This window comes from Sander lucioperca, chromosome 23 (genome assembly GCF_008315115.2).
Source record: "Sander lucioperca isolate FBNREF2018 chromosome 23, SLUC_FBN_1.2, whole genome shotgun sequence".
Classification (NCBI taxonomy): Eukaryota; Metazoa; Chordata; class Actinopteri; order Perciformes; family Percidae; genus Sander; species Sander lucioperca.
Genome location: NC_050195.1, coordinates 5,354,643 through 5,380,834, shown reverse-complemented (window position 1 = coordinate 5,380,834; position 26,192 = coordinate 5,354,643). Strand labels below are relative to the sequence as shown.

The window sequence follows — 26,192 nt, the reverse complement described above, 5'->3', positions numbered from 1 at the left end:
ATGGCACTTTACAAGTGAATGAATCTGAAAATGTTTTCTGCAGGGTAACATGTAGTACTAGTACTATTCCAGTTATAATCAACAATAGACCATACAAAGTGTTGAATCCCCTAAGTAATAAGGAGTTGACTGCAAACATAGTCAATTTAGCATCCAGTTCACGTCAGCCACAGGTAACCAAAAAAGGGGCAATACTTAACAACCTAATTGGAATTACAACTACCACTGCAATGATAGAACAGGATAGGAAAATTAGATGCGGTCTACTAAATATCAGATCTCTGTCTTCTAAAGCAATACTAGTAAACAAATTGATATCCGATAATCAAATTGATATATTCTGTCTAACTGAAACCTGGCTGGGCCATGAAGATTATGTCAGTCTAAATGAAGCCACTCCTCCCACTCATATTAATACTCAAATTCCCAGAGGCTCAGGCCGAGGAGGGGGAGTTGCAGCCATATTTGACTCTAACCTGTTAATTAATCCTAAACCTAAACTAAATTATAACTCTTTTGAAAATCTCGTTCTTAACCTTCAGCATCCAACATGGAAAACAGTACAGCCAATTATATTTGTTGTTGTCTACCGAGCACCAGGTCCATATTGTGAATTTTTATCGGAATTCTCAGAGTTTTTATCATGTGTAGTCCTAAAATCAGACAAAGTACTTATTGTAGGTGATTTTAATATCCATGTGGACGTTGACAGCAATAGCCTTAGTACTGCTTTCAACTCACTAATAGATTCTATTGGTTTCAGTCAGAGGGTGCATAAGGCCACGCACTGTTTTAACCACACCCTCGACCTTGTGCTGGCATATGGCATCAAAATTGAAGACGTAATAGTATTCCCGCAAAATCCCTTATTACCAGACCACTTCTTAATAACTTTCGAATTCTTACTACCCGATTATACGAAATTAGATAAAAGCTTCTACGCTAGAAGCCTATCTGACAGTGCTATAGCTAAATTTAAGGAAGATATTCCAACAGCACTAAACTCATTACCGTGCCGTAATATAACAGAGGATCTTTATGTAAACTTTAGTCCCTCTCAAATTGATCATTTCGTAGACGATGCTACGGCCTGCCTACGGACGACTTTAGACTCTGTTGCTCCCCTTAAAAAGAAGACGATGAAGCAAAGGAAACTAGCACCTTGGTATAACTCCCAAACTCGTAAATTAAAGCAAATCTCGCGCAAACTTGAAAGTAAATGGCGTTCCACCAAACTGGAAGAATCTCGTTTAGACTGGCAAGACAGTCTGAAAACCTATAGGAAGACCCTAAGAAAGGCCAGATCAGACTATTATTCATCACTAATAGAAGAAAATAAGAACAACCCAAGGTTTCTTTTCAGCACTGTAGCCAGGCTGACAGATAGCCACAGTTCTATTGAGCCATCTATTCCTATAGCTCTGAGTAGTGACGACTTCATGAGTTTCTTTAACGATAAAATTATAACAATTAGAGATACTATTCATCACCTCTTGCCCTCAACCTCTAATGGGTCACCTTTAACTGACAGACTGCTAGAAAGAACGACTAGACCTGACATAAACTTAGACTGCTTTTATCCTATAAACCCTCAACAATTAATGCTAAAGGTCTCTTCAGCTAAGCCATCTACCTGTCTCTTGGACCCCATCCCAACGAGGCTACTTAAAGAAGCGTTACCCGTGGTTAACACTTCATTGCTAGATATGATAAATATGTCTTTATTGACAGGTTATGTACCGCAGTCATTTAAAGTAGCTGTGATAAAACCTCTACTGAAAAAACCCACCCTCGACCCTGAGGTCTTAGCCAACTATAGACCTATATCTAACCTTCCCTTTCTCTCCAAGATCCTTGAGAAAGTAGTCGCTAACCAGTTATGTGATTTTCTACATAGCAATAGCTTATTTGAGGACTTTCAGTCAGGATTTAGAAAGCATCATAGCACAGAGACGGCACTGGTGAAAATCACTAACGATCTTCTAACTGCATCAGACAAAGGACTTGTCTCCGTACTTGTCTTATTAGATCTTAGTGCTGCATTCGATACTATTGACCATACCATCCTCTTACAGAGACTGGAACATTTAGTTGGCATTAAAGGAATCGCACTAAACTGGTTTAAGTCCTATTTTTCTGATCGATCGCAATTTGTTAATGTTAACAATAAACCCTCCAATTACGCTAAAATTAACCATGGCGTTCCTCAAGGCTCAGTGCTTGGACCAATTCTATTCTCCTTATATATGCTTCCTCTAGGCAATATTATTAGGAAACACTCAATTAACTTTCACTGTTATGCGGATGACACCCAATTATATCTGTCAATCAAGCCAGACGAAACCAGCCAGCTAGCTAAACTTCAAGCTTGCATTAAAGATATAAAATCATGGATGGCCTACAATTTCCTGATGTTAAACTCAAACAAAACCGAAGTTATTGTGCTGGGCTCCAAACCCCTACGAACCTCATTAGCCGAAGATATATTTACCCTAGATGGTATTGCCCTGGCCTCCAGCACTACTGTCAGAAATCTAGGAGTTATTTTTGATCAGGATCTATCCTTTAACGCCCATCTAAAACACACCTCTAGAACAGCCTTTTTTCACCTTCGTAACATTGCTAAAATTAGGAACATCCTGTCTCAAAACGATGCAGAAAAACTAGTCCATGCATTCGTTACTTCCAGGCTGGACTACTGTAATTCCTTATTATCAGGATGCTCAAATAAGTCAGTTAGGACTCTCCAGCTGATCCAGAATGCTGCAGCGCGTGTTCTGACAAGAACTAACAAAAGAGATCATATTTCTCCTGTATTAGCTTCTCTCCATTGGCTTCCTGTAAAATCCAGGATTGAATTTAAAATCCTTCTTCTGACCTATAAAGCTCTAAATGGTCAAGCTCCTTCATATCTTGAGGACCTCTTAGTACCTTATTGTCCCACTAGAGCACTACGCTCCCAGAATGCAGAGTTACTTGTGGTTCCTAGAGTCTCTAAAAGTAGAACGGGAGGCAGAGCCTTCAGCTACCAGGCTCCTCTCCTGTGGAACCAGCTCCCAATCTGGGTTCGGGGGGCTGACACCGTCGCTACATTTAAGACTAAACTGAAAACTCTCCTCTTTGATAAAGCTTATAGTTAGGGAGTGAGGAGTTGCAGTGAACGCCTAGACCGGCGGGGCACGGTGTATAGCTGCAGACACAGCACCCCTGCTTCTCTCTGCTTCTCTTTACAGTCATCAGATTTGCCTATCGTATAATCAATAATATAGTGCCTCTCCTAGTTATGCTGTTATAATTCTAGACTGCCGAGGAAGTTCCTTCTTATGACACGCTCTTTTCTTTTGTTTCTTTTATGCACATCCTGTCTCAGAAGTGCTTGTTACTAACCTAGCTCTGGGGAGTTTACTCCCCGGAGTCCTTATGTTTCTTCTTCACCCAGAACATCGCCTCGGATTAGGGCGACACCAAGACCTGGGTCTTGGGTGCAGCTGTGGCTATGGACCTGCTACACCCTGCTACGCTCTGCGATTCCCTGCAATGCCCGACTACGTCCTGCTGCGTCCACCGCGTCCACCCATGCTCTGCTGTGCCACGCTACATCCTGTACCGTCATAACCCCAACCGTCAGACACCGCCCACCAAGAGTCTGGGTCTGCCGAGGTTTCTTCCTAAAAGGGAGTTTTTCCTCGCCACTGTCGCAATAGCCACTGCTAATGCTTGCTCTTGGGGGAACTATTGGAATTGTTGGGGCTTTATAGAGTGTGGTCTAGACCTACTCTATCTGTAAAGTGTCTCGAGATAACTCTTGTTATGATTTGATACTATAAATAAAATTGAATTGAATTGAATTGAATTGAAATTGAATTGAAATTGAATTGAAGTCCCAGACTGAGAGAGTGGGGAGTCATGTGACTGACAGGTGTACCCACCACTTGCACTTCCAGGCTCCTTTGGGGACGGTGTGAAGGGGCGGGTCCAGGCAGTAGGTGTGGTAGCTGATGTCACAGTCGTCACATAGCAACAGTCGCCCGGGGTCGCTGGCCTCGCCACACGCCTCGCACACCGTACACTCCAGACATCGCCAGCCTTTGGTCAGGACCACCCGCGTGATCTGGAGACAGCAGGACAGAGTAATCTGATTACACTGAGACAGTCACATCACGCAGGACAGCGTAATCTGATTTCACTGAGAGTCACCACGCAGGACAGAGTAATCTGATTACACTGAGAGAGTCACCACGCAGGACAGAGTAATCTGATTACACAGAGAGTCACATCACGTAGGACGGTCATCATGTCTGGCTGTCTGTCTGTCTGTCTAATGTCTGTCTGTCTCTGTGTGTGTGTGTGTGTGTGTGTGTCTGTGTGTGTGTCTGTGTGTGTGTCTCTAATGTGTCTGTCTGTCTGCCAGCCTGTCTTGTCTGCCTGCGTGTGTGTGTGTGTGTGTGTGTGTGTATACTGACCTTAAGGTTGACGCAGTAGGGATGGTAACACTGTCCACACTGAGAACAGGCCAACAGTCGGCCTTCAGCCCCCTGACCAAAACTACCACACACCACACACATGTCCTACACACATACACACACACACACACACACACACACACACACACACACACACACACACAGAGACACACACACACATCATTAGTTCTGCAGTAAACAAACCAAAGTGTCAAATTATATTCAAATATTGAGCTTATGACGGCGCTTGATGAAGAGTTATTAAACGTTAACCCCCAGAGAACAAACATAACCTTTTAGCTTAGGTTGTACTGACTTTAGGGACATGAAGCATTGGCAGATACTACAGGAAATGATGAAGCAAAAATACGAACGTAGTCACTGGGGGAACATATCTTTATTTTTTCACAGTTTGAAGGGTTAAAGAAGCGTAGGTCCATGATAGTGCCAGTAGAATTGAGTGATTTTGGAAGGGACCCTGGTGAGTAGGCCTGCACGATTCGGGGAAAAATATGAATCACGATTTTGTAGCTTAGAATTGATATCACGATTCTCTGCTTACTCACAAAGTGTAATGTTTATTGCACACATGAACCATGACACCTAGTCTAGCTCATTGATCATCACCACGAGCCTGTAAACACAGAGGCTACAATGATGAGAAGGGAGAGCTCTGCAGAGCTTTAAAACCTATTTTATACAGTCTATGTTTAAAATTCACAGAAGAAAGTAGTAGCGTTAGTGATGCAGTCGGCTCGTAAAATTAAAAAAAATATATATATTAATTTTTCCTTTTTAAATCAACAAAAAAAAAAATCAAAGTTTTTCAAAAATTTAATCGTGAACAGGGTGAATCGAGATCGCGATTTTATATCGATTAATCGTGCAGGCCTACTGGTGAGTGAAGGGGACAGAGTACCTGTTTGAGGGTGAAGTGGTCCGAGGTGGAGAACATCACCACCGTGTTGTGCATGGAGTTCTCCTCCTCCTCCTTGGGCTGGAACGGCTCCGCGTAAACACTCTGATGGAGAGAAACGCTCAATAATCAGCTGTTCCCATGGGGATTAAACTGTGTGTGTGTGTGTGTGTGTGTGTGTGTGTGTGTGTGTATGTGTGAGCGCATGTGTGTGTGTGTGTGTGTGTGTGTGCGTGTGTGTGCGTGTGTGTGTGTGTATGTGTGCATGTGTGAGCGCATGTGTGAGCGCATGTGTGTGTGTGTGTGTGTGTGTGTGTGTGTGTGTGTGTGTGTGTGTGTGTGTGTGTGTGTGTGCGTGCGTGCATGTGTGTGTGTGTTCTTACTCCGGGGGACACAGGCAGACTGTCCTGAGTCTTCAGCCGGCTCCTTCCTCTGCCTCCTCTTCCTCCTCCCAGACCTCCTCCTCTGGACCTCCTCCTGCCTGGGAACCCTGAACCACGACTCTGAGAGGGGACACAAAATCAGGAGGTAACCATGACGTCACAGCTTTAATGACGACTTACGGAAAGGGTTCCCCCTACTGACCTGAAATATAACAACTTTCAACGACTCCAAGGTTTATCTACTTGAGTTTTTCTTCAACCTGGAGCCTATTTTGTCATGTTTTTGTGTCTAATGTGAACAACAATCTGTGAAACTGGTCCAGTATTAAACCAGAACCGAGCTGTAATGTAACCCTACAGGACTAATGTTCAGCAGCAGTTAGAGTCACTAAAAGTTCTGTTGTTGCTGCTGACAGACTCAGATTATTATTCTAAGTGTCTGACAACATTATGGGATGGATCCCTACAGAGATAGACCTTTTAGTTAAAGAGTAAGATCCTTTTAGTTTAACATGAAACAGCCCCGAAATCACCATCACCAAACTACACCAGACTCCATGTAAATAATCAGGACTTTTAGCGTGTATGGAGCCAGCATATTTCCACCAGACTCCATGTAAATAATCAGGACTTTTAGCGTGTATAGAGCCAGCATATCTCCACATGTAAGTGGGTGAATTAAGGGTTTATTTCAACCAAACCAGAGTGGTGATTGTTGGAACAGTGGAAAGATGAACAAAGACGGCTTTTGGTAGTTTGATTTAGTTTCTGTCCACTTTGAACAAAGTGTGTTTTGCGATGATAAAAGTAGTGATTATTTACATGGAGTCTGGTGGGTGAGAGCCGACCTGATGTCTGAAGGACTCCAAACTTTCCCCACTTCCACAGAGGGACACACAGTGATAAACAGCCGTTAGCTCGAGCACGCTGACAGTTAGCATGTGCTCGTTTTCTACACTGTCACATCCCAGACGGGCGGTGTGAGTGAACACAGAGTTAGTTAGTTACAGCCCATAGAGATCAGAGTTAGAGTGTGCTTCTTTACCACTCTCATGCTCCAGAGGGGGGAGTCCGGTGGGCGGGGCTTAGGGCTGTCCCACCCTCCCTCCCCCATGGAATCCTGGGAGGACGAGGGGGGGCTGACCGCCCTGCGATTACTCCACCACGAACCCTGAGTTAGGGGGGGAGGAGGAGGAAAAGGAGAGAGAAGAGGAGGAGGACAAAATGCAGTAACATAAATGCAACAGCCACAAAACCAAAAGTCAAACTGAAACAAATAAAAATTAATCTGGAAAAAAAAAAAAAAAAAACGTAAGTCATAATGAGACAATGTTACCATGGAGACAACATGCAAATATTCATACACAAAACTAAACAGCTTCATGCAATGATCTGTGTGTATGTGCGTGTGTGTGTGTGTGTGTGTGTCTGTGCGCGCGTATGTGTCTGTGCGTGTCTGTCTGTCTATGTGTGTGTGTGTGTGTGTGTGTGTGTGTGTGTGTGTGTGTGTCTGTGTCTTTGCGTGTGTGTGTGTGTGTGTGTGTGTGTCTGTGAGTGTCTGTGTCTGTGTGTGTGTGTGTGCGTGCGTGCATGTGTGCGTGTGTCTGTGCGTGTGTGTCTGTCTGTCTATGTGTGTGCGTGTCTGCGTGTGTGCATGTGTGTGTGCATGTGTGTGTGTGTAACATGCTGAAGAGTAGGAAGAATGGATGCAGCATCAGTGAATGATGGTGATAAAGAGTTTGTAGAGGAACACTAGTCTATTCTACAGACGTCCGACACACACACACACACACACACACACACACACACACACACACACACACACACACACACACCCTGAGGATGTTAGGGTTAGTTTGTCTGCTGGTTTCACCTCTAATCAACACGGAGAAAAACGACTAAACATTTTCCACAAAGCTGAAATGACAGGAGTCTTAATTAATCTACAGGAAAATAAGCCATTTTTAGACTTCCTGTGTTCCAGTAAGGTGATGAAATAAACTTCCTATGTTTGGACTGAAGAGACTTTACTGTAACAGACCACATGATGAAATGACTATCCCACAGAAAGAACCAGGCCGATTCTGATTTCTGATTTTCTTTGAGTTAGACCAGCTGATTCTGATTTTAGCCGATTCTGATTTCATGTTTTCTAACCACTTTACAGCACACACACATATTTATTTTCTATCTTTTCTTTAATAGAACATGTGTTGAACAGATAATGGATCACTATAAAATAGAACTATATAAATTACTCCTGGTGTGGGACATTCACACACATCTAAAGAGCAATGTTAGAACCATTTCCTTCTTTTCACATCAATATCAACTAAAGAAATGTGATTTAGGTTTTTGGTGTCGTCCCTCCACGCCCTACTTTCTCCTTGCAGGTGTTGCATATTGCAAACTTGTTATCTTCTGCACACACGCTGAAGAATTCCCAAACAGCTGACATGTTGCAGGTTAATTCACCAGGTTCCTACATGTGGAGAATAGCGCCGACACACGGAGGAGAAGTTGAGAGAAAGGACAAAGAGAGCGTGCCGTGGCGTCCGTGCCGTGGCGTCCGTACCGTGGCGTCCGTGCCGTGGCGTCCGTGTCGTGGCGTCCGTGTGTGCGTGCGTCCTTGAGAACTGTAACTGGTATAACTTATGTTGTCAGTTAATTGGAGCGTTGACCAGCATGACATCACCATATGTCAGACTGACCTGCTGGTCGCCGGTCATGGCCGAGCACGTGAAAACCGGCCAATTCTGGTCACCGGCCGCTCTATCGCTGCATCTCTAATAATTAGTTATGAAAATAATCACTAACCCCGATTCTTCTCTAACCAACGTGTTTAATAAAGTAACGGTGATCCAACACATGAAAACATTTGTTAATAATCTGAACTTGGCGGCGCCTGGGTAGCTCACCTGGTGGAGCGTGCGCCCATATACAGAGGCTCCTTGAAGTCCTCAACGCAGCGTCCGCAGGTTCGACCCGTCCTGCAGTCCTTTGCTGCATGTTGTTTCCCCCCTCTCTCTCCTTTCATGTCTAAAGCTGTCCTATCTAATAAAGGGCTTTTTTGGCCTAAACGTGCCAAAAAAATAATCTTTAAAAAAAATAAGGCAGCCAACCGTGTCCCAGTTCACCCTCCGAGGATGCTCACTAATATTTTCTGCTAATATATTTTGGGGAAGCTTCATTCACAGCTCATTTCCAAAGGGGCGTCACCAACGGACGCCGCTCAAATGCCTCTGGGTGCAAGTGGATAGTCCTTCAACCAATCAGAGCGATGATCTGGCTGACATAGCAGCGACAGCGGCATCAACGGGTTGTGATTGGTGTAGAGCCCGCCTCAAAGGTTGTGATTGGTGTAGAGCCCGCCTCAACAGTTGTGATTGGTGTAGAGCCCGCCTCAACGGTTGTGATTGGTGTAGAGCCCGCCTCAAAGGTTGTGATTGGTGTAGAGCCCGCCTCAACAGTTGTGATTAGTGTAGAGCCCGCCTCAAAGGTTGTGATTGGTGTAGAGCCCGCCTCAACAGTTGTGATTGGTGTAGAGCCCGCCTCAAAGGTTGTGATTGGTGTAGAGCCCGCCTCAACGGTTGTGATTGGTGTAGAGCCCGCCTCAAAGGTTGTGATTGGTGTAGAGCCCGCCTCAACGGTTGTGATTGGTGTAGAGCCCGCCTCAACGGTTGTGATTGGTGTAGAGCCCGCCTCAACGGTTGTGATTGGTGTAAAGCCCACCTCAACGGTTGTGATTGGTGTAGAGCCTGCGTCAACGGTTGTGATTGGTGCCTCGATTTGGAGAAATTGGAAATGGACTTGAATGGGCTCTTGGCCAGACGGACTTGCAGAACAAATCTCAAATTTGCCGGAAGTTGGTCAGGCTAACTAGTGCTAACTAGTGTAGTTAGAGGAAAGTTAGCACTAGTTACCACAGGGTCCCCCCCCTGCCAGGGTTCTCCAAGTTAAATTCAAGTCTTTTAAATAACTTTTTAACACCACCTAGAAAGAAATTGAATGCCAACTTCACGGCCATATAATGGAACATCAGTGTGGATTTTCACTGATTAATGAAAATATAACCACCAGTTCAACTGAACTGGGACTGAAACCAGTAGTGTGGGAGTACTTTATAAAGGTGACATACCTGTTTGATTCTGGCTCTGCCGGGGGAGAACTTCCTCTTGGAGATTGCGGGCTTTCCCATCCCGATTTTCGGGGTGAGGGGGAGCACAGTGACGGGGAGAGTCTGTGGCTGGAAAACAATATACAAGAAGAAGTCAGAGAAAACAAGGAAGAGAGCAGGGACCGAATCCAGGATTGGGCTTCTGATTGGGCTGAATATTGGGCTTTTTGACTGAGTTGAGTTTCTGCTGAACCGAACCCTACGCTACGCTTGAACTCCGCACGCTACGCTGGTCGCCGTAATGACGGCGCCGTTGATTACGGGAAGGTGTTTACGTAGGTGGAGCGGTAGGCTGTGAGAAAGTGGAAATGGAACTCATGAGCAGAAAAAGTGTAGTTTGGCAGTACTTTCAGTCAAAAGAAGACCATTCAAGTCCAGCTACATGTTCAATCTACAATGCTGATTAGTCTGGTGGTGGCGAGGACCCTAAACTATACACAACATCACCGCTGTTACAACATCTGGTATCAAACATCTGGAAGAATACGAGTTGTGATGAAGGAATCTACAGACAGCAGCCAGAATGCAGCAACTTCAGGTACGGCAAAGGAAGGACAGTCACTGTTTACTTCATTAATGAGTTTACTGTGTTCATGGACTGAGGATGGGACGAGGATTCAGCAGAATCTCAACCAGTGGAATACCCCAAAAATCTGGATTCGGTGCATCCCTAGAAGAGAGAATAATAATTTTTTTTCCGGGGATCATCGATTCAAAATATTATCGTTCTCTTGCCCCTGTCAGACCGCTTGAATGATTTGATTTGAACGTGCCGTTGGCCAATCAAGAAGTGAGTTAGTACTAGTGACTAGAGGTGCAACGATTAATCGATTATTATTACTATTAAATTAATCGCCAACTATTTTGATAATCGATTAATCGAGTCATTTTTTTTATAAAAAAAAAAAAAATCTGATTTCTCCGATTCCAGTTTGTTAAATGTGAAGATCTTCTAGTCTCTTCTCTCCTCTGGGACAGTAAACTGAAGATCTTCTAGTATCTTCTCTCCTCTGGGACAGTTAACTGAAGATCTTCTAGTATCTTCTCTCCTCTGGGACAGTTAACTGAAGATCTTCTAGTATCTTCTCTCCTCTGGGACAGTTAACTGAAGATCTTCTAGTCTCTTCTCTCCTCTGGGACAGTTAACTGAAGATCTTCTAGTTTCTTCTCTCCTCTGGGACAGTTAACTGAAGATCTTCTAGTATCTTCTCTCCTCTGGGACAGTTAACTGAAGATCTTCTAGTATCTTCTCTCCTCTGGGACAGTTAACTGAAGATCTTTGAGTTTTGGACAAAACAAGACATTTGAGGACGTCCTCTTAGGCTTTGGGAAACTCTGATCCACATTTTTCACCATGTTTTGACATTTTTATAGATTAAACAACTAATCGAGAAAATAATCGACAGATTAATCGACTATGAAAATAACCGTTAGTTGCAGCCCTACTAGTGACCGTGACTGGCAGCAGCCCTCGGTAAGTCTTTGCTGTTATTTGATAACTAGTCTTGCATGTCCAGCTCTACCTCCACAGCCCTGCGGAGGAGGGTCTGGCTAGTCCACACAGTATTCCTGTGTGGGACATAAACATGCTCTGGTTAATCTGGGTATGTAAGAGCCACATATTGTGTGTTGCTTATGGTCTCATGTATATTATTTATTGATTATTATTGTATCACGTGATCGGAAATCAGGCCCGATCACGTGGTTTCAGACTCGATCGGAATCGGACGTTACCTCCCGATCAGGACTCGGATATATATGTATATATATTCTCATTATTTTTTAACACATCTATAGTTATGCGGTGGCACAGAGTTAGACCCTTTTGACTCCACACAGAAACAGCAACGCGTGCGGCATGACATCACTTTGTTGCAGAGACGCTATTGGTTAAATGCCGGCAAAGTAGAACACGGACACAGCTTGAAGCGGAGAGCGTGAGTATGTCTGCAGTCTGGAGGGATTATAAAGTTGATGACAACAACATTGCCGTAGCAAACTGTGAGATATGTAACAGAAGGGCTCTGTTTGTTAACAGAGTTGTTGAATGTTAAAATAAGGTGAATTAAATAAAAAATAAGGAACATCCTGGATCTGTTTTTCGCTCTTTATTCTTTTTTTATATATTATAGAAGCATCGGATCGGGACTCGGTATCGGTAGATACTCAAAATCACATGACTCGGACTCGAGGGCAAAAAAACCTGATCGGGACATCCCTAGTTATTATATTGTAGGTGGTGGGCGTGTTCATCGCGGTTTAAGCTGAAGTGATAACGTATTAGTTTGCTTCACCTGTTCACCTGTTGGTTTTTTGGGCTTTGACGGGGTGAGCCTGGGAGAGAACACTTTCTGTTGACCGACGCACTAATGCACTTATTTCCACTCACAAAGTAACTTTACATTTGGTAACTGCAGTACTAGTTGTATTTTACGTGTGGAGGAATCAATCATTGCGATACAGTCTGGAGCCACCTCTTAGTCCATTAGTCGACTAATCGGTCGTTTTGGTCTTAGTCGACTAAGATTTCTTTAGTTGATGAGTCATTTTTTATGGTTATTCATGCTTAATTACTCATTTCCAAGAAACTTATGAGCACATTTCTGATAAACACAAGATTTAAAGTGGTGCTTTTGCAGGATTAATTGTGGAGAAACTCAGTTTTACAGATGGTTCATTAACTACATTTATATTGTGCTTTTCTAGTCTTAACCACCTCTCAAAGAGCACAGCTCTGTCGATTACATCAACTAATCCATTAATCCACAAAATCATATAAGTGTTAGTCGACTAAAAATTTCTTTAGTCGAGGACAGCCCTAGTGTTTATACATCTCTCGGTGTTCAGTCCCTCGCTGCAGCTCTTCGTTGGACTGATTCCAGACGCAACAAGGTGCCTCTGCTGAATGGCCTCGGGAGGGAACTTGTTTTGGGAGGACACGTCCACGTAGGGAGGGGAACTCTGGAATTAAAATGTCTGCCGAGTGTAGGATTGGGAATCGGTTAAAAAATTACAATTCCAGTAGAATCGTTTCTTTATTGGAATCTTTTAGAGGATTTGGTTTCAAATCTGATCATCGCTTCCCAATTTAATATGTGCAAGTTTGGGTTTCCGTAGCGACCAGGTGCTTGTTGTGTTGCAGCCTTGGAGCTCAGTAAGCAGCGCTCTAGTCTGGCTTTATTTTACGTTGGAAAAGCTGTAAAACTGCAAACCACCATTGACCCAAAATACAACTGTCCTCTTATTTATAATAATAAAATAACCATGTGACCTGTTTCAACTCCACCCTCAAAGAACCGGAATCAGAAGGAAGAATCGGAGTTGGAATCAGAATTAAAATCCAAACGATGCCCAACCCTAGTCGAGTGTGTGAATTTTACTCAAAAAAGACAAATATGATTGCCAGTTCTAGCTCGGAGGATGTTTCCCCAAATAGTAAAATAATCTGTACAGGGGCCAATGGTAAAGCCTGGAGGAGAAAACCGGGAGGAGACGTCACAGTCGTCTCTTATGACGACGTCACAGTCATCTCTTATGACGACGTCACAGTCGTCTCTTATGACGACGTCACAGTCGTCTCTTATGACGTCACAGTCGTCTCTTATGACGTCAGTCGTCTCTTATGACGACGTCACAGTCGTCTCTTATGACGACGTCACAGTCGTCTCTTATGACGTCACAGTCGTCTCTTATGACGTCAGTCGTCTCTTATGACGACGTCACAGTCTCTTATGACATCAGTCGTCTCTTATGACGTCACAGTCTCTTATGATGACGTCACAGTAGTCTCTTATTATGACGTCACAGTCTCTTATGATGACGTCACAGTCGTCTCTTATGACGTCACAGTCTCTTATGATGACGTCACAGTCTCTTATGATGACGTCACAGTCGTCTCTTATGACGTCAGTCGTCTCTTATGACGACGTCAGTCTCTTATGACATCACAGTCGTCTCTTATGAAGTCACAGTCGTCTCTTATGACGTCACAGTCTCTTATGATGACGTCACAGTAGTCTCTTATTATGACGTCAGTCGTCTCTTATGACGACGTCACAGTCTCTTATGATGACGTCACAGTCGTCTCTTATGACGTCACAGTCTCTTATGATGACGTCACAGTCTCTTATGATGACGTCACAGTCGTCTCTTATGACGTCAGTCGTCTCTTATGACGATGTCAGTCGTCTCTTATGACGACGTCACAGTCATCTCTTATGACGTCACAGTCTCTTATGACGTCACAGTCTCTTATGACGACGTCACAGTCTCTTATGATGACGTCAGTCGTCTCTTATGATGACGTCACAGTCTCTTATGATGATGTCATAGTAGGCCTGCACGATTAACCATTATAAAATCGCGATCTCGATTCACCCTGTTTACCATTTAATGTTTAAATAACTGAGTTTTTTTTATGACTTTGATTCTCATTTAATTTTACGAGCTGACTGCATCACTAACACTACTACTTTCTTCTGAGAGTTTTAAACAGACTGTATAAAATAGGTTTTAAAGGTCTGCAGAGCTCTCCCTTCTCTTCAGTGATCCTCTGTGTTTACAGGCTCGTGGTGATGATCAATGGGCTCTAGGAGGTGTGTACGTACAGTTAACGGCGGTGTGGACGTACAGTTAGTGCCTACCTTACATATGGGCCAGTAAGCAGTGGGGATTTATATTTACTAATAATATGTTGGATTCATGTTAAGACTTTTTAATTTTTGAAAAAAACTTTCAAAAATTAACAATAATTTGGAGGCCCTCCTGCACTGACTCCAAGGACCCCCTGGGGGCCCCGGACCTCCTGTTGAAGATCCCTGTCTCATGATGTACCTTAGAAAGAGGCGGAGACTCTCGGTACGGCGGCGAGGGCGGAGAGAGCGGCGGCGGAGTGACGGGCGCTCTGGCGGGCGAGGTCTCGGGGGAGGCCTCGGTGGAGAAGGGAGACTGCCTCAGACGGACGGCGAGGTCGTCTGAAGGGCGGGAAGAGAAGGGGGGGGTAGGCCTCAGAGTCCGACCCACCGCCCGCCGAGAAAGGGGGGGCGGGCTGGGGGAGGAGAGCTGCAGCAGCGCCATCACCTCCATGTCTAAAGACGGGTCCAGTTCCAGCACGGGGCTCACCGGATCCTCCTGTTCCACATCTGATTGGTCCTCCTGCTCGCCGCCCTCCCTCGCCTCCTCTTCCTCTGCGTCCTGCTTCTCCCTCATTGGCTGTTGCTCAGCAACCAGCTCAGGAGTGGCTGTTGCTCTTGGCTCCGGCTCAGGCTCCTCCTCCCTCTCTGAAGGCTCAGCGTGTGATTGGTGCTCATCTTTGGTGGGTTCAGCAACAAGGTCTTCTTCATCTTCCGCTGATGTCACATGACAGGAAAGAGGTTTGTCCTCTAGCTCCGCCTCCCCCGTAGCGGCTTCACTTTGACAGGTAACTTCCTGTTCTAGGGGGGAAGACGAAGGATCCTGCTCCTCTGCATCCTGCTCCTCCCTCATTGGCTCCAGCTCCTCCCGCCTCTCTAAAGGCTCAGCGTGTGATTGGTGCTCATGCTGGGTGGGATCAAACTGTTCTTTTGCTGCAGCAACAGGTTCAGACTTTTCGGGTTGAAACTGTTCTTTTATTTCTGCGACCGGTTCGAATTGGCTTTGTGATTGGCTGTCATCTTCTGCTGATGTCACATGACAGAGAAGGGGATTGTCCTCTAGCCCCGCCTCCTTCGTGGTTGCTTCACTTTGACAGGTAGCTTCCTGCTCCAGGGGAGGAGAGGGAGGAGTGGAGGGGGGTAAGGCAGTCCTGAGAGGGGAGGCCTCCAGAGAGCCGGCTCTAGGAGGAGAGGGGAGGGGGGAGGAAGGCTGTAGGGGGGGTAAGGCAGAGTGTGGTGTGGTGGGCTGGGGGGGGGGAGGAGCTGACTGTGGGAGGAAGAGGGAGGCAGCGGAAGAGTGAGGAGGAGACCGAGGGTCTTCATTCAGGACAGATCCTACAGAGAGAGAAAGATTATTATTATTATGTTAATTATTAAGGGACATGTACAGTATTTGTTTATCTTTATAGGTGGGAAAAGCATGTGCCTGTGTACAGAGTGTGTGTGTGTGTGTGTGTGTGTGTGTGTGTGTGTGTGTGTGTGTGTGTGTGTGTGTGTGTGTGTGTGTGTGTGTGTGTGTGTGTGTGTGTGTGTGTGTGTGTGTGTGTGTGTGTGTGTGTGTGTGTGTGTGTGTGTGGTAGAGCGAGTGATGGTGATTATCTTCAGAGTGGCCCAATCCCAAAGTGAGCCCTGAGGACTGAGGACTTAACTGATCTCAGGTGCTGAGTGAGTGAGTGTGTGAGGCCACATGGGCTCAGATAGGTAGCAATGGGATTGGGACAGCACTTCACCAGATCTCATGTTACCATGGTGACGTTTAACAACAAAGATGTTGCTGACACTTGCCGGTTTGGGAATTTTCATTTTAAGTTTGTAGCTTTCCACACGGCCAAGGCCCAGGAGACGGCTGCCTGATTCCACGTGTTTTCAGCCTCTTGTCTTACGAGCTGGACAGCAGGCTGGTCTGTGCTCCGTGGTGGTGTGTCGTGCTGTTGTTTACCTTTGCAATTCCCTGATTTCCCTACGGTCTCCGCGGTAAACGTCACAACGCTTTGAACTGTGGGTAATTCCCTTTGGTGAAGCCTGCATCGATGCAGACTCACAGAAAGGGCTCGGTAAGTGTGTCCTCAAACCCTTACGCCCTTTGAAATTCGACACTGGGACAACCCTAAGCCCTTACGAATTTCATGAGAACGCGCACCAAAGTCTGTGAGTCTGTGAATCCAGTAGTGACTCTAGAGTCACAGTGAGAGAAACAAAGTGTCTCCCCTGTTCTTTCTGACTACGGTGAGACATCTGGAGCAGGAGAAGTTAACCCTCTCCTTGATCTCATGTTTACGGCGAAGGAGAACACGGAAATTTCTGCAATGTGTAGTTACATTGTTTGAGAGGTGCAGGTCAGGCTACAGCGTAGGGTCGTAGGGTCTGTATCTACACGTACCTGCGTACTGTACGTACCCACGGCATCAATTTAACACAGAAGCATAAATCAGCCTTTAGAGTGGACAACTGCTTCCTACCTGAAAGGCAGTTTGAGCTGCCGTTCTGATCCTCCTCTTCCTCCTGGTCTTGATCTCCTCCTCCCTCTGTCTCGGCAGGCTGCTCTTCCTCCAGACTCTCCTCTGCTCTCTGGTGTGAAATCTCCTCCTGCTCTTCCTCCTGGTCTTGTTCTCTAGCAGGCTCCTCTTCCTCTGGACTCTCCTCTGCTCTCTGGTGTGAAATCTCCTCCTGCTCTTCCTCCTGGTCTTGTTCTCTAGCAGGCTCCTCTTCCTCCAGACTCTCCTCTGCTCTCTGGTGTGAAATCTCCTCCTGCTCTTCCTCCTGGTCTTGTTCTCTAGCAGGCTCCTCTTCCTCCAGACTCTCCTCTGCTCTCTGGTGTGGCTCATCCACCTCCTCCTCCTGCTGCTGCTGTGAAACTTCTTCTCCCTGCACCTCCTCCACCTCTTCAGTTTTCTCTTCCTGCTTCTCGGCCATGCTGACATCTAGAGGAAGACGATAAAATATAATCAGAATCCCTGCCTCCATCAACCAGTCAGGTTGTGGTTTACATCACGTCTGTCCAGACTCATATTATATCAGTAGGGAAGACTTTAAAGCAATTTATTAAAAAGGTATTAAGTGTGTTTTTTTGGCAAAAACTGCTGCAAAGATTAATGGATTGGTTGTCAACTATTCATAGTCATTTTATTTATCAAAAAACAGTGAAACTTGTATGACGTTGGCTTGTTAGTTGCTAGTTTCTTCTCTCATCTGGGACAGGAAACTGAAGATCTTTGAGTTGTGGACTAAACAAGACATTTGAGGACATCATCTTGGGATTTGGCAAACACTGATCCATATTTTTCACCATTTTCTGACATTTTAGAGCCCAATCAACTAATCCATTCATAGACAAAAATAACCATTTGTAGTTGTAGAAATAAATGTGAAAGTCTTGTGATACTCACCCTCAGCAACTGCAGACTCCTTCTCTGTCGTGTGTTGCTGGGGGCTGGAAACAGAGCGGCTAGGACTGGCGTCAGGCTGAACCGGGCTAACGGGACCAGGACTAGGGCTGGTTTCAGACTGCACATGGGTAGCAAGGACAGGGCTAACAGCATCTGCACTGTGGCTGCTATCATCACACGTCATAGGGCTCCCAGGTCTAGGACTGGGACTAGTATCTGGCCGCAGAGGGCTGGCAAGACTAGAGTTAACTTGTGTATCACCTGGGTCATGAACAGGACTAGCAACTGGGCTACTGTAAACAGAGCTAGCATTTGAGGGGGCAGAGGGTGTGGGACTAGCGGGCGTTTCGCTGGTGTGGTCAGTGCTAGGCATTGCAGTGGTATCCTGAGTGGGACTAGAAGGGACAGGGCTAGCCAGAGTGGAAGAAGCATCAACAGAGGGGGCTGGGGTTCGATGCAAGGGGCTTCCCGAGGCAATGCTCTGTTGGCTTTCAGCAGCAGATCTGTCGGGGGTCGAGAGAGGACTAGCTGGGAACTGGCTAACCTGGCTTGGACTGGCCTGGTTGGGACTACGCGCATGTGCGTCATAAGCAGGTGCTGGGCTCGTCTGCTGAATACTGTCTGGAGGTTTAACAAGTCCAGAATCAAGGTGAAGCACAGCGGGAAGAACAGAGCTCTGGATTATGTCCACATCAAGATTTGAGCTAGCCAGAGTGGGGCTCAGCTGTGCCGCAGTGTCCGGAGCAGGGCTACCTGTAGGGCTACGATACATTTCACTGGACTGAGCTGGACTGTGAGGTGGGCTAACACAAGCGGCAGCAGCATGTGCAGGGCTGCTGTATGTCGTGCTCGCTAATGAGGAAGTCTGTCTTTGGGCTGGGCCTGAGTGGGGACTGCTAGAGGCGCTTTGTATGTGAGAAGGACTAGCTTGACCAGCAGGACTAGACCTAGGTGGACTGTGGCTGACGGTAACATCAGTTATGCTAGCAGAGTGGGAACTTGTCTGGCCGCTATGGCTCAGACTGTGGCTAACAGAGCTACTCTCTGGGCTACTACCACTCAGCATACAGTGTGGAGGACTAAAGCTAGTTTGCAGGGGGCTTGTCTGATCTGGAGAAGTCTGAGGGGAACTGCAGGTAGTTTGGACATGTGAGGGATCTGACTGACCAGGATTTGTGGGACTTAGGCTTGCCTGATTCTGTGCGAGCTCTGGAAAACTACAAACAGAGGGACTGGCTCTCTCTTGAACATGCATGGAGCCCATCTGACTGTACCCGTTAGCTTCTGTGTGAGCAGGGCTACCATGAACTTTACTGTCCGAATTGGAGTTTGGATGTCTGGGACTTGTTTCTGACTGAATAAAATGACTCGGGTGGTCGACATGTACCTCCATGTCCTCATCCTGACAGGAGATGGATCCAGCCAGAACATCTGAAGGGTTAGTTGGTTGTGTTGAGGGGCTAGTTTCTGCAGCTATATGGCTAGGATCCACTGGTATAGTGCTAGCACTGGCCTGAATAGAGCTGGCAGGGCTTGTAGACATTTGACTGGTATGTTTGGAGCTAGCACTAGCTGAAATATTTTGGATATGTGTGGGGCTGGCTTTACCTTCAGTAGCTTCTGTGCAGCATGATGGGCTGTCACGAGAAGTACTCAGACAAATGGAGATAGCTGAGGGAGGAATTACCTCCGTTTCATCAGCACGAGGTGAGCAAGTTAGGCTACTGTGTTCCACTGAAGGGCTAACGTGAACAAGGCTTTCTGGTGTCGGCATGGAAGGACTGTGATGGGGGCTAGAAAAGTCTGGGTTACTCTGGATAGGGACACACTGGTTAGCAAGTTTTCCATCTGTGCCATTGCTATCAGGAGGCATTGTGGATAGATCAGATGTCGGGCTACTTTCCAGTGTTTGGTCATCAAGGTTAGGACTCAGCTGCTTGGGGCTATGTTCCAAAGACTTCAGCTCTGTGGTACTGGTTTGGGTGCATTCATTTGTGACTCCTGAATGTTTAGCAAGCTGAGAAGAAAGTATGCTAAGCTGTAAAGGCTGTGTAGACTGGGCCTGTGATGGGCTAGCAGGCTGTGAGAGACTACACTGTGTGGCTCTGAGTGGGGAAGGTGATGGGCTACATGGAGCTGAGCTGGGCCTCAGTGAGGCGTGTTTTCTTGCTGTCTGGGTAGACCTACAGCAGACTGGTGAAAGGCCCTGGTCCAGTGTAGAAATGTGCTGTGCAGGCCCACATTGCAGCTCAGCAGGGCTCTCATTGTCCAGTGTAGGTTCAGCATCCTGTGTGTGATTCTGTCGAGGTGATGTGCCAACTTGTGCAGGACTATGTGACATAGGACTGTGTCGTCTTCGTGGGGGACTCTGTTGAGGCGATGTGATGACAATGATGTTGGTGAGACTACATGGTCCATCTAGCTGTGTCTGTGTAGTTCCGTCCTGCACAGGACTGTGTGGTGGAGGGCTTTGCTCCGGCTCTGCAGGCCCTGGCTGAACCCGGGTAGGACTAAGCCCTGCCTGGGTCGGTGTGTGTGGTGGAGGACTGTGCAGAGAATGCTCATGTCCACAAGACATGGGACTTCCCTGCGTTAGACTGTGTGGAGATTCTGTGGCCAAAAGGTGATTCTCTGTGGAATTCTGGGTAAAGCTAGAAGAGGGGTTACTGAGCGGACAAGGAGTATGCTGAGCCTGCAAGGAAGTCATATGGGGAGGGCTTTGTTGAAGCTCCACTGGACTAACTTCAGATGGGGTGTGGGTTCCTTGGAGTTTTGTAGCATCAGGGTTAAATGATGCAGAGCTTTCCCAGAGCTCTGTTGGACCAGAGGGACAGGGTGAAAGACTTTCCTGGAGCTCTGATGGTTCAGGATGTAATGGCGCCAGACTTTGTTGGAGCTCTGCAGGATCAGGTTGGGATTGGGCTGGATTTTGATGGAGTTCTTTTTGATTAGAATGAGATCGCGTAAGAATTTGTTGGCGCTCTGATGGATCACGGTTAGATGGTACAGGACTTAGCTGGAGCTCTGTGGGATCAGGGTGAGTTTGGGCAGGGCTTTGCTGGAGCTTCTTTCGATTAGAATGAGATAGCGTAGGACTTTGTTGGAGCTCTGTGGGATCAAGATGAGATTGCTCTGAATTTTGTTCATGCTCTGTGGAATCAGGTTGGGATGGTGCAGGACTTTGTGGGAGCTCTGTAGGATCAGATTGAGAAGGACTTTGTTGGAGCTCTCCAAGTTCAGGCTGAGATTGAGAAGGACTTTGTTGGAGCTCTCCAAGTTCAGGGTGAGTTAGAGCAGGACTTTGCGGGAGCTCTGTTGGTTCAGGGTGAGTTAGAGCAGGACTTTGCTGGAGCTCTGTTGGTTCAGGGTGAGTTAGAGCAGGACTTTGCTGGAGCTCTGTTGGTTCAGGGTGAGTTAGAGCAGGACTTTGCTGGAGCTCTGTTGGTTCAGGGTGAGTTAGAGCAGGACTTTGCTGGAGCGCTCTTGGTTCAGGGTGAGTTAGAGCAGGACTTTGCTGGAGCTCTGTTGGTTCAGGATGATATGGAGGATGACTTTTTTGGAGCTCTGATAGATCAGGGTGAGATGGTGGACTTTCCCGAAGCTCTGCAGGATCAGGGTGAGATTGGGCAGGACTTAGTTGGAGCTCTGATGGTTCAGGTTGAGATGGCTCTGAATTTTGTTCACGCTCTGTGGGTTTAGGGTCAGATGGCTCTGGACTTTGTTGGAGCTCTGTGGGTTTAAGGTCAGATGGCTCTGGACTTTGTTGGAGCTCTGTGGGTTTAGGGTCAGATGGCTCTGGACTTTGTTGGAGCTCTGTGGAATCAGGGTGAGTTGGCTCTGGATTTTGTTCAAGCTCTGTTGGTTCAGGGTGAGATAGCGCAGGACTATGCTGAAGCTCTGATGGATCAGATGGTGTTGGCTCAGGACTTTGTTGGGGCTTTGATGGATTAAGGTGAGATGGTGAAGGACTTTCCCGAAGCTCTGCAGGATCAGGTTGGGATGGCGCCGGACTTTGTTGTAGCTCTGTGGGATCAGGTTGGGATGGTGAAGGACTTTGTTGTAGCTCTGCAGGATCAGGTTGGGATGGTGAAGGACTTTGTTGTAGCTCTGTGGGATTAGGATGGGATGGTGAAGGACTTTGTTGTAGCTCTGCAGGATCAGGTTGGGATGGTGCCAGACTTTGTTGTAGCTCTGTGGGATCAGGTTGGGATGGTGAAGGACTTTCCCGAAGCTCTGCAGGATCAGGTTGGGATGGCGCCGGACTTTGTTGTAGCTCTGTGGGATTAGGATGGGATGGTGCCAGACTTTGTTGTAGCTCTGTGGGATCAGGTTGGGATGGTGAAGGACTTTGTTGTAGCTCTGTGGGATCAGGTTGGGATGGTGAAGGACTTTGTTGTAGCTCTGTGGGATCAGGTTGGGATGGTGAAGGACTTTGTTGTAGCTCTGCAGGATCAGGTTGGGATGGTGAAGGACTTTGTTGTAGCTCTGTGGGATCAGGTTGGGATGGCGCCGGACTTTGTTGGAGCTCTGTGGGATCAGGTTGGGATGGTGAAGGAATTTGTTGTAGCTCTGTGGGATCAGGTTGGGATGGTGCCAGACTTTGTTGTAGCTCTGTGGGATCAGGTTGGGATGGCGCCGGACTTTGTTGGAGCTCTGTGGGATCAGGTTGGGATGGTGAAGGAATTTGTTGTAGCTCTGTGGGATCAGGTTGGGATGGTGCCAGACTTTGTTGTAGCTCTGTGGGATCAGGTTGGGATGGCGCCGGACTTTGTTGTAGCTCTGTGGGATCAGGTTGGGATGGCGCCGGACTTTGTTGTAGCTCTGTGGGATCAGGATGGGATGGTGAAGGAATTTGTTGTAGCTCTGTGGGATCAGGTTGGGATGGTGAAGGAATTTGTTGTAGCTCTGTGGGATCAGGTTGGGATGACGCAAGACTTGTCTGCGATAGTGTACCGTTGGTCTGTGTAGGACTCTGTGGTGGTTCTGAGCAGATGAGCTGGACTGGGCTATGAGCAGTAGGACTGATGGGTGGAGCCTCTGTGTGACTTAGAATTGGCGGCTGTGAAATGCTAATGGGAGGTGCCTGTGTGGGACTGAGCGGCGGGGACAGGGTAGGACTGTGAGCGATCAAAGCGTGTGGGATTGGCTCCGCCTCCTGAGGACTGCAGGTGGAGCAGACATAATCTTCAGACCCTGCCCTGCCCTCCCCAGCCTGGACGATACACTCTGTGTGGACACACCTGGAACACAACATAAGGTTTGCTAAATCTTAATCATTCTCAAGAAAGTTTCACATGCAGGTAAACACAGACTAGTCTTTCATGGAAACCACAAGAATGTGGAAGTGTGCTGACACGTGTCAAAGAACCAGTATGTGCAATAATCCTATTTCCCCGGCTAATGTACTTCTAGATGGAGCATGAATATGGAGTGTCTACACCAGTTCATGCAAACGCAAAAGTAAAATTTCAAGCCAAAAGGAATACTTGGAATTGATGGTGGAGGTAAATATTAGAGATGTTCCAATACCATTTTTCCCCTCCCGATACCGATTCCAATACTCGTGCTGTGGGTATCGGCCGATACCGATACCGATACCAGTGTGTTTAAAAAAACAATGACTGTGATAGGATTATCATTGTGGTAAGGCCTGAATCATATTAAACCCTTTGTAAAACATGAATGAATACAGCAAATGGAAGCCATTTCTTTTTAAATTTATTTTTAAATAGAACAGTATAAAACAGTTGTGAAACAGCAACTTAAATTAATTATTATTAATTAATTTGGGTAGCGCAGTATCGGAGATGTATTTACGACCTGGCAAACAGTGCCTTGGCTCCAAATGCTCCATTAAACGGTGAAATCCCACATTTTCGACGACAGACAGGGGTTGGTCATCCAGGACAATAAACTCCAAAATTTTGTCGGTTATCTTTGTCACTTTCTGGCTGTCTTTGGGGAATTTATCTCGTCGCTGGAAGGCAGTTTCCAGAGTTTGCTGCTGCAGTTCGTCCTTCTTTTTCCCCTTAGCTTTGGTAAATTCGTCGTGCTCTTTAGCGTGACGCGTCTTCAAATGTTTGATTAAGTTGCTGGTATTGAAATTTGCAACACTCGTGCCACCCCTCGAAATTGCTTCTTTGCATATGTTGCATGTTGCCGTCTTTTTTTATTTTTTTTATTTATCTTTTATTGGAAAAGCATATTGAATTTTACAATTGTATGACATATTAAGTATATTACATTGCTTTACCGTTTTAAACTTTTAATACAAGAACAACAGAACTCAAGTGCGGGTGGCGGGGGAGCCAATTTTCTTCCATATTATTTAAGTTAGTGGTATTCATTTAAAATTGAAAATCTGTGCAAAATTAGTAAGAGGCAGCAGTGTCTACACAAAGTCTGATCTAATCGGCTTAACATATTCCGTCCACTTGGACCATATCCTATAGAAAGTGTCCCTCTGCAATTTGAGTGAAAAGGACAGTTTTTCCATTGTGTAGATCTCGTGCACAATGTTAATCCAGTCCTCAGTTGTTGGTGGTTCTGGTTTGAGCCATCTCCTCGTTAGAGCCTTTTTACTTGCTGCCAGTAAGATGTAAAGAAGCATGTTGCCGTCTTACTGGTGGGAACATCCACTGTAAAGTACTGCCAAACCGCCGACATGATGCGCTAACGTTAGCTTCTTTTAAGGAGGCGTCAGGTGATCAATTCTTCTTCGCCCCTCTAAAACAGCAGAACACAGCGCAACTGTTTTAAGAGCAGCGAAGAAGAACTGTGTCAGAGCTAACGGAGCTAACCAGTAAATAGATTCCTATTTCTAATAAATTACGTGGTATCGGATCGGTGCCTGGACTCCAGTACTCGCCGATACCGATGCCAGCATTTTCGGCAGTATCGGAGGCATTTCCGATACTGGCATCGGAATCGGAACAACTCTAGTAAATATTCATGAAAAAGGACAAGTTTGTGAACGGGCAACACAGATTTTGATAATGAACAATTAAACATGTTACACACTGGAGCTTTAAAAAAGAAAAATTATATCAGAAAGTATGGGACGTCGAAATAAGGTCTGGAAAAGTAAAAAAACTAAATAAAAAAAACACGACAAAACGTTGGGAAAAGCAACGAAAAAATGGAAAAACAGCATTTTTTTAATGTTTTTTGTAGTTCTCCAAAACAAAAAGTCTCTATAAAGAGGAAGAACACAGGGATGTCAGCGATAGATTTACTCAACAACAGCCTTGGACCTGGACAACATTTAGATGATGATGATGAAGAAAGGAGACAAAAACTTTTTAAAAACGACAAAACCACGACAAAAAGACGGTAGAAAGACAGAAGAAAGGCCAGAATAGGTCGAAAATAGTAATACAAATTAAAAAAAAACACAGTAGAAAGAAGGAAGGCAACACTAGGGCGACAAAAGTGACAACAAATTCAAATAAGTGACAAACTTTGAAGAAAAAAGTAAGGAAGAAAGGCAAGAATCAGTCCTTCCACAAGAATGTGGAGTTATTTTGTGATAGTTTTGGGCTAAAATCCTTGATTATGCGTCACGTTTTTCTTAAAAAATGAGATGGAATATGCGGGATATTTATACAATTTTATGCGATGAAATTGCGGGACCTTTTTTAAACAGCGGTTTCATCGTGGCTTCATCGCGGGGTTTGCAGGTTTTCGATGATGTTCACGTCGCGTAATGACGTCACTTCATAACGTTCCCATGGCAACAGGGGGAAACAGCTGCTCTTGTGTGAAGTAAACGCAACATTTTCAACTTTCTGCTAAGATATATGGGACTTTATAGCAACGAAAATGGGGGAATTATGAAATCATGCAAGCCTAGCATATTTTGCGCGGAAATCGTCAATTTGAAAAAATGCGCCCCCCCCCCCCGCATAAATATGCAGACTTTGGCTGATCATGCATTGAATTATGAGATCACATAATCACGTTTTTCTGGGACTGAAGAATAGGTCAAAACAAAGGACAAAACCTTCAAAAAGAGGTGACAAACTTCAAAAACAGAGACAAAAACTTTGAAAAAAGCCACAAACTTGGAGAAAAGAAAGACCGTAGAAGTAACTAGAGCCTTGTAACTGAAAAACATTTTGCAAAAAATGTCACGTACCCACTGCAGTCCTCCAAAGTACCCCTAGGGGGACACGGACCCCCATTTGAGAAACACGGGACAAAAAGTCCCAGTCAAAGTCACATGAAGTATTTTCAG

General features: G+C 45.8%; 1 protein-coding gene across 5 annotated transcripts in view; it reads right to left on the bottom strand.

The window, feature by feature from the left end:
- Positions 1-26,192, bottom strand: part of kmt2ca (lysine (K)-specific methyltransferase 2Ca) — a 57,627-nt gene that overhangs the window by 15,892 nt on the left and 15,543 nt on the right. For 2 of the 5 annotated variants that reach the window (XM_035998129.1, XM_035998127.1), the window contains exons 13-21: positions 17,957-23,196; positions 17,030-17,491; positions 14,773-15,905; positions 9,901-10,008; positions 6,808-6,933; positions 5,763-5,882; positions 5,383-5,484; positions 4,464-4,568; positions 3,930-4,111 (exon numbers count right to left, since the gene is read on the bottom strand). In XM_035998129.1, coding sequence (XP_035854022.1) covers positions 3,930-4,111; positions 4,464-4,568; positions 5,383-5,484; positions 5,763-5,882; positions 6,808-6,933; positions 9,901-10,008; positions 14,773-15,905; positions 17,030-17,491; positions 17,957-23,196 — 7,578 coding nt within the window. The remainder of the gene's footprint in view (positions 1-3,929; positions 4,112-4,463; positions 4,569-5,382; positions 5,485-5,762; positions 5,883-6,807; positions 6,934-9,900; positions 10,009-14,772; positions 15,906-17,029; positions 17,492-17,956; positions 23,197-26,192) is intronic. The other 3 variants (XM_035998128.1, XM_035998130.1, XM_035998131.1) reach the window with 3 other exon arrangements.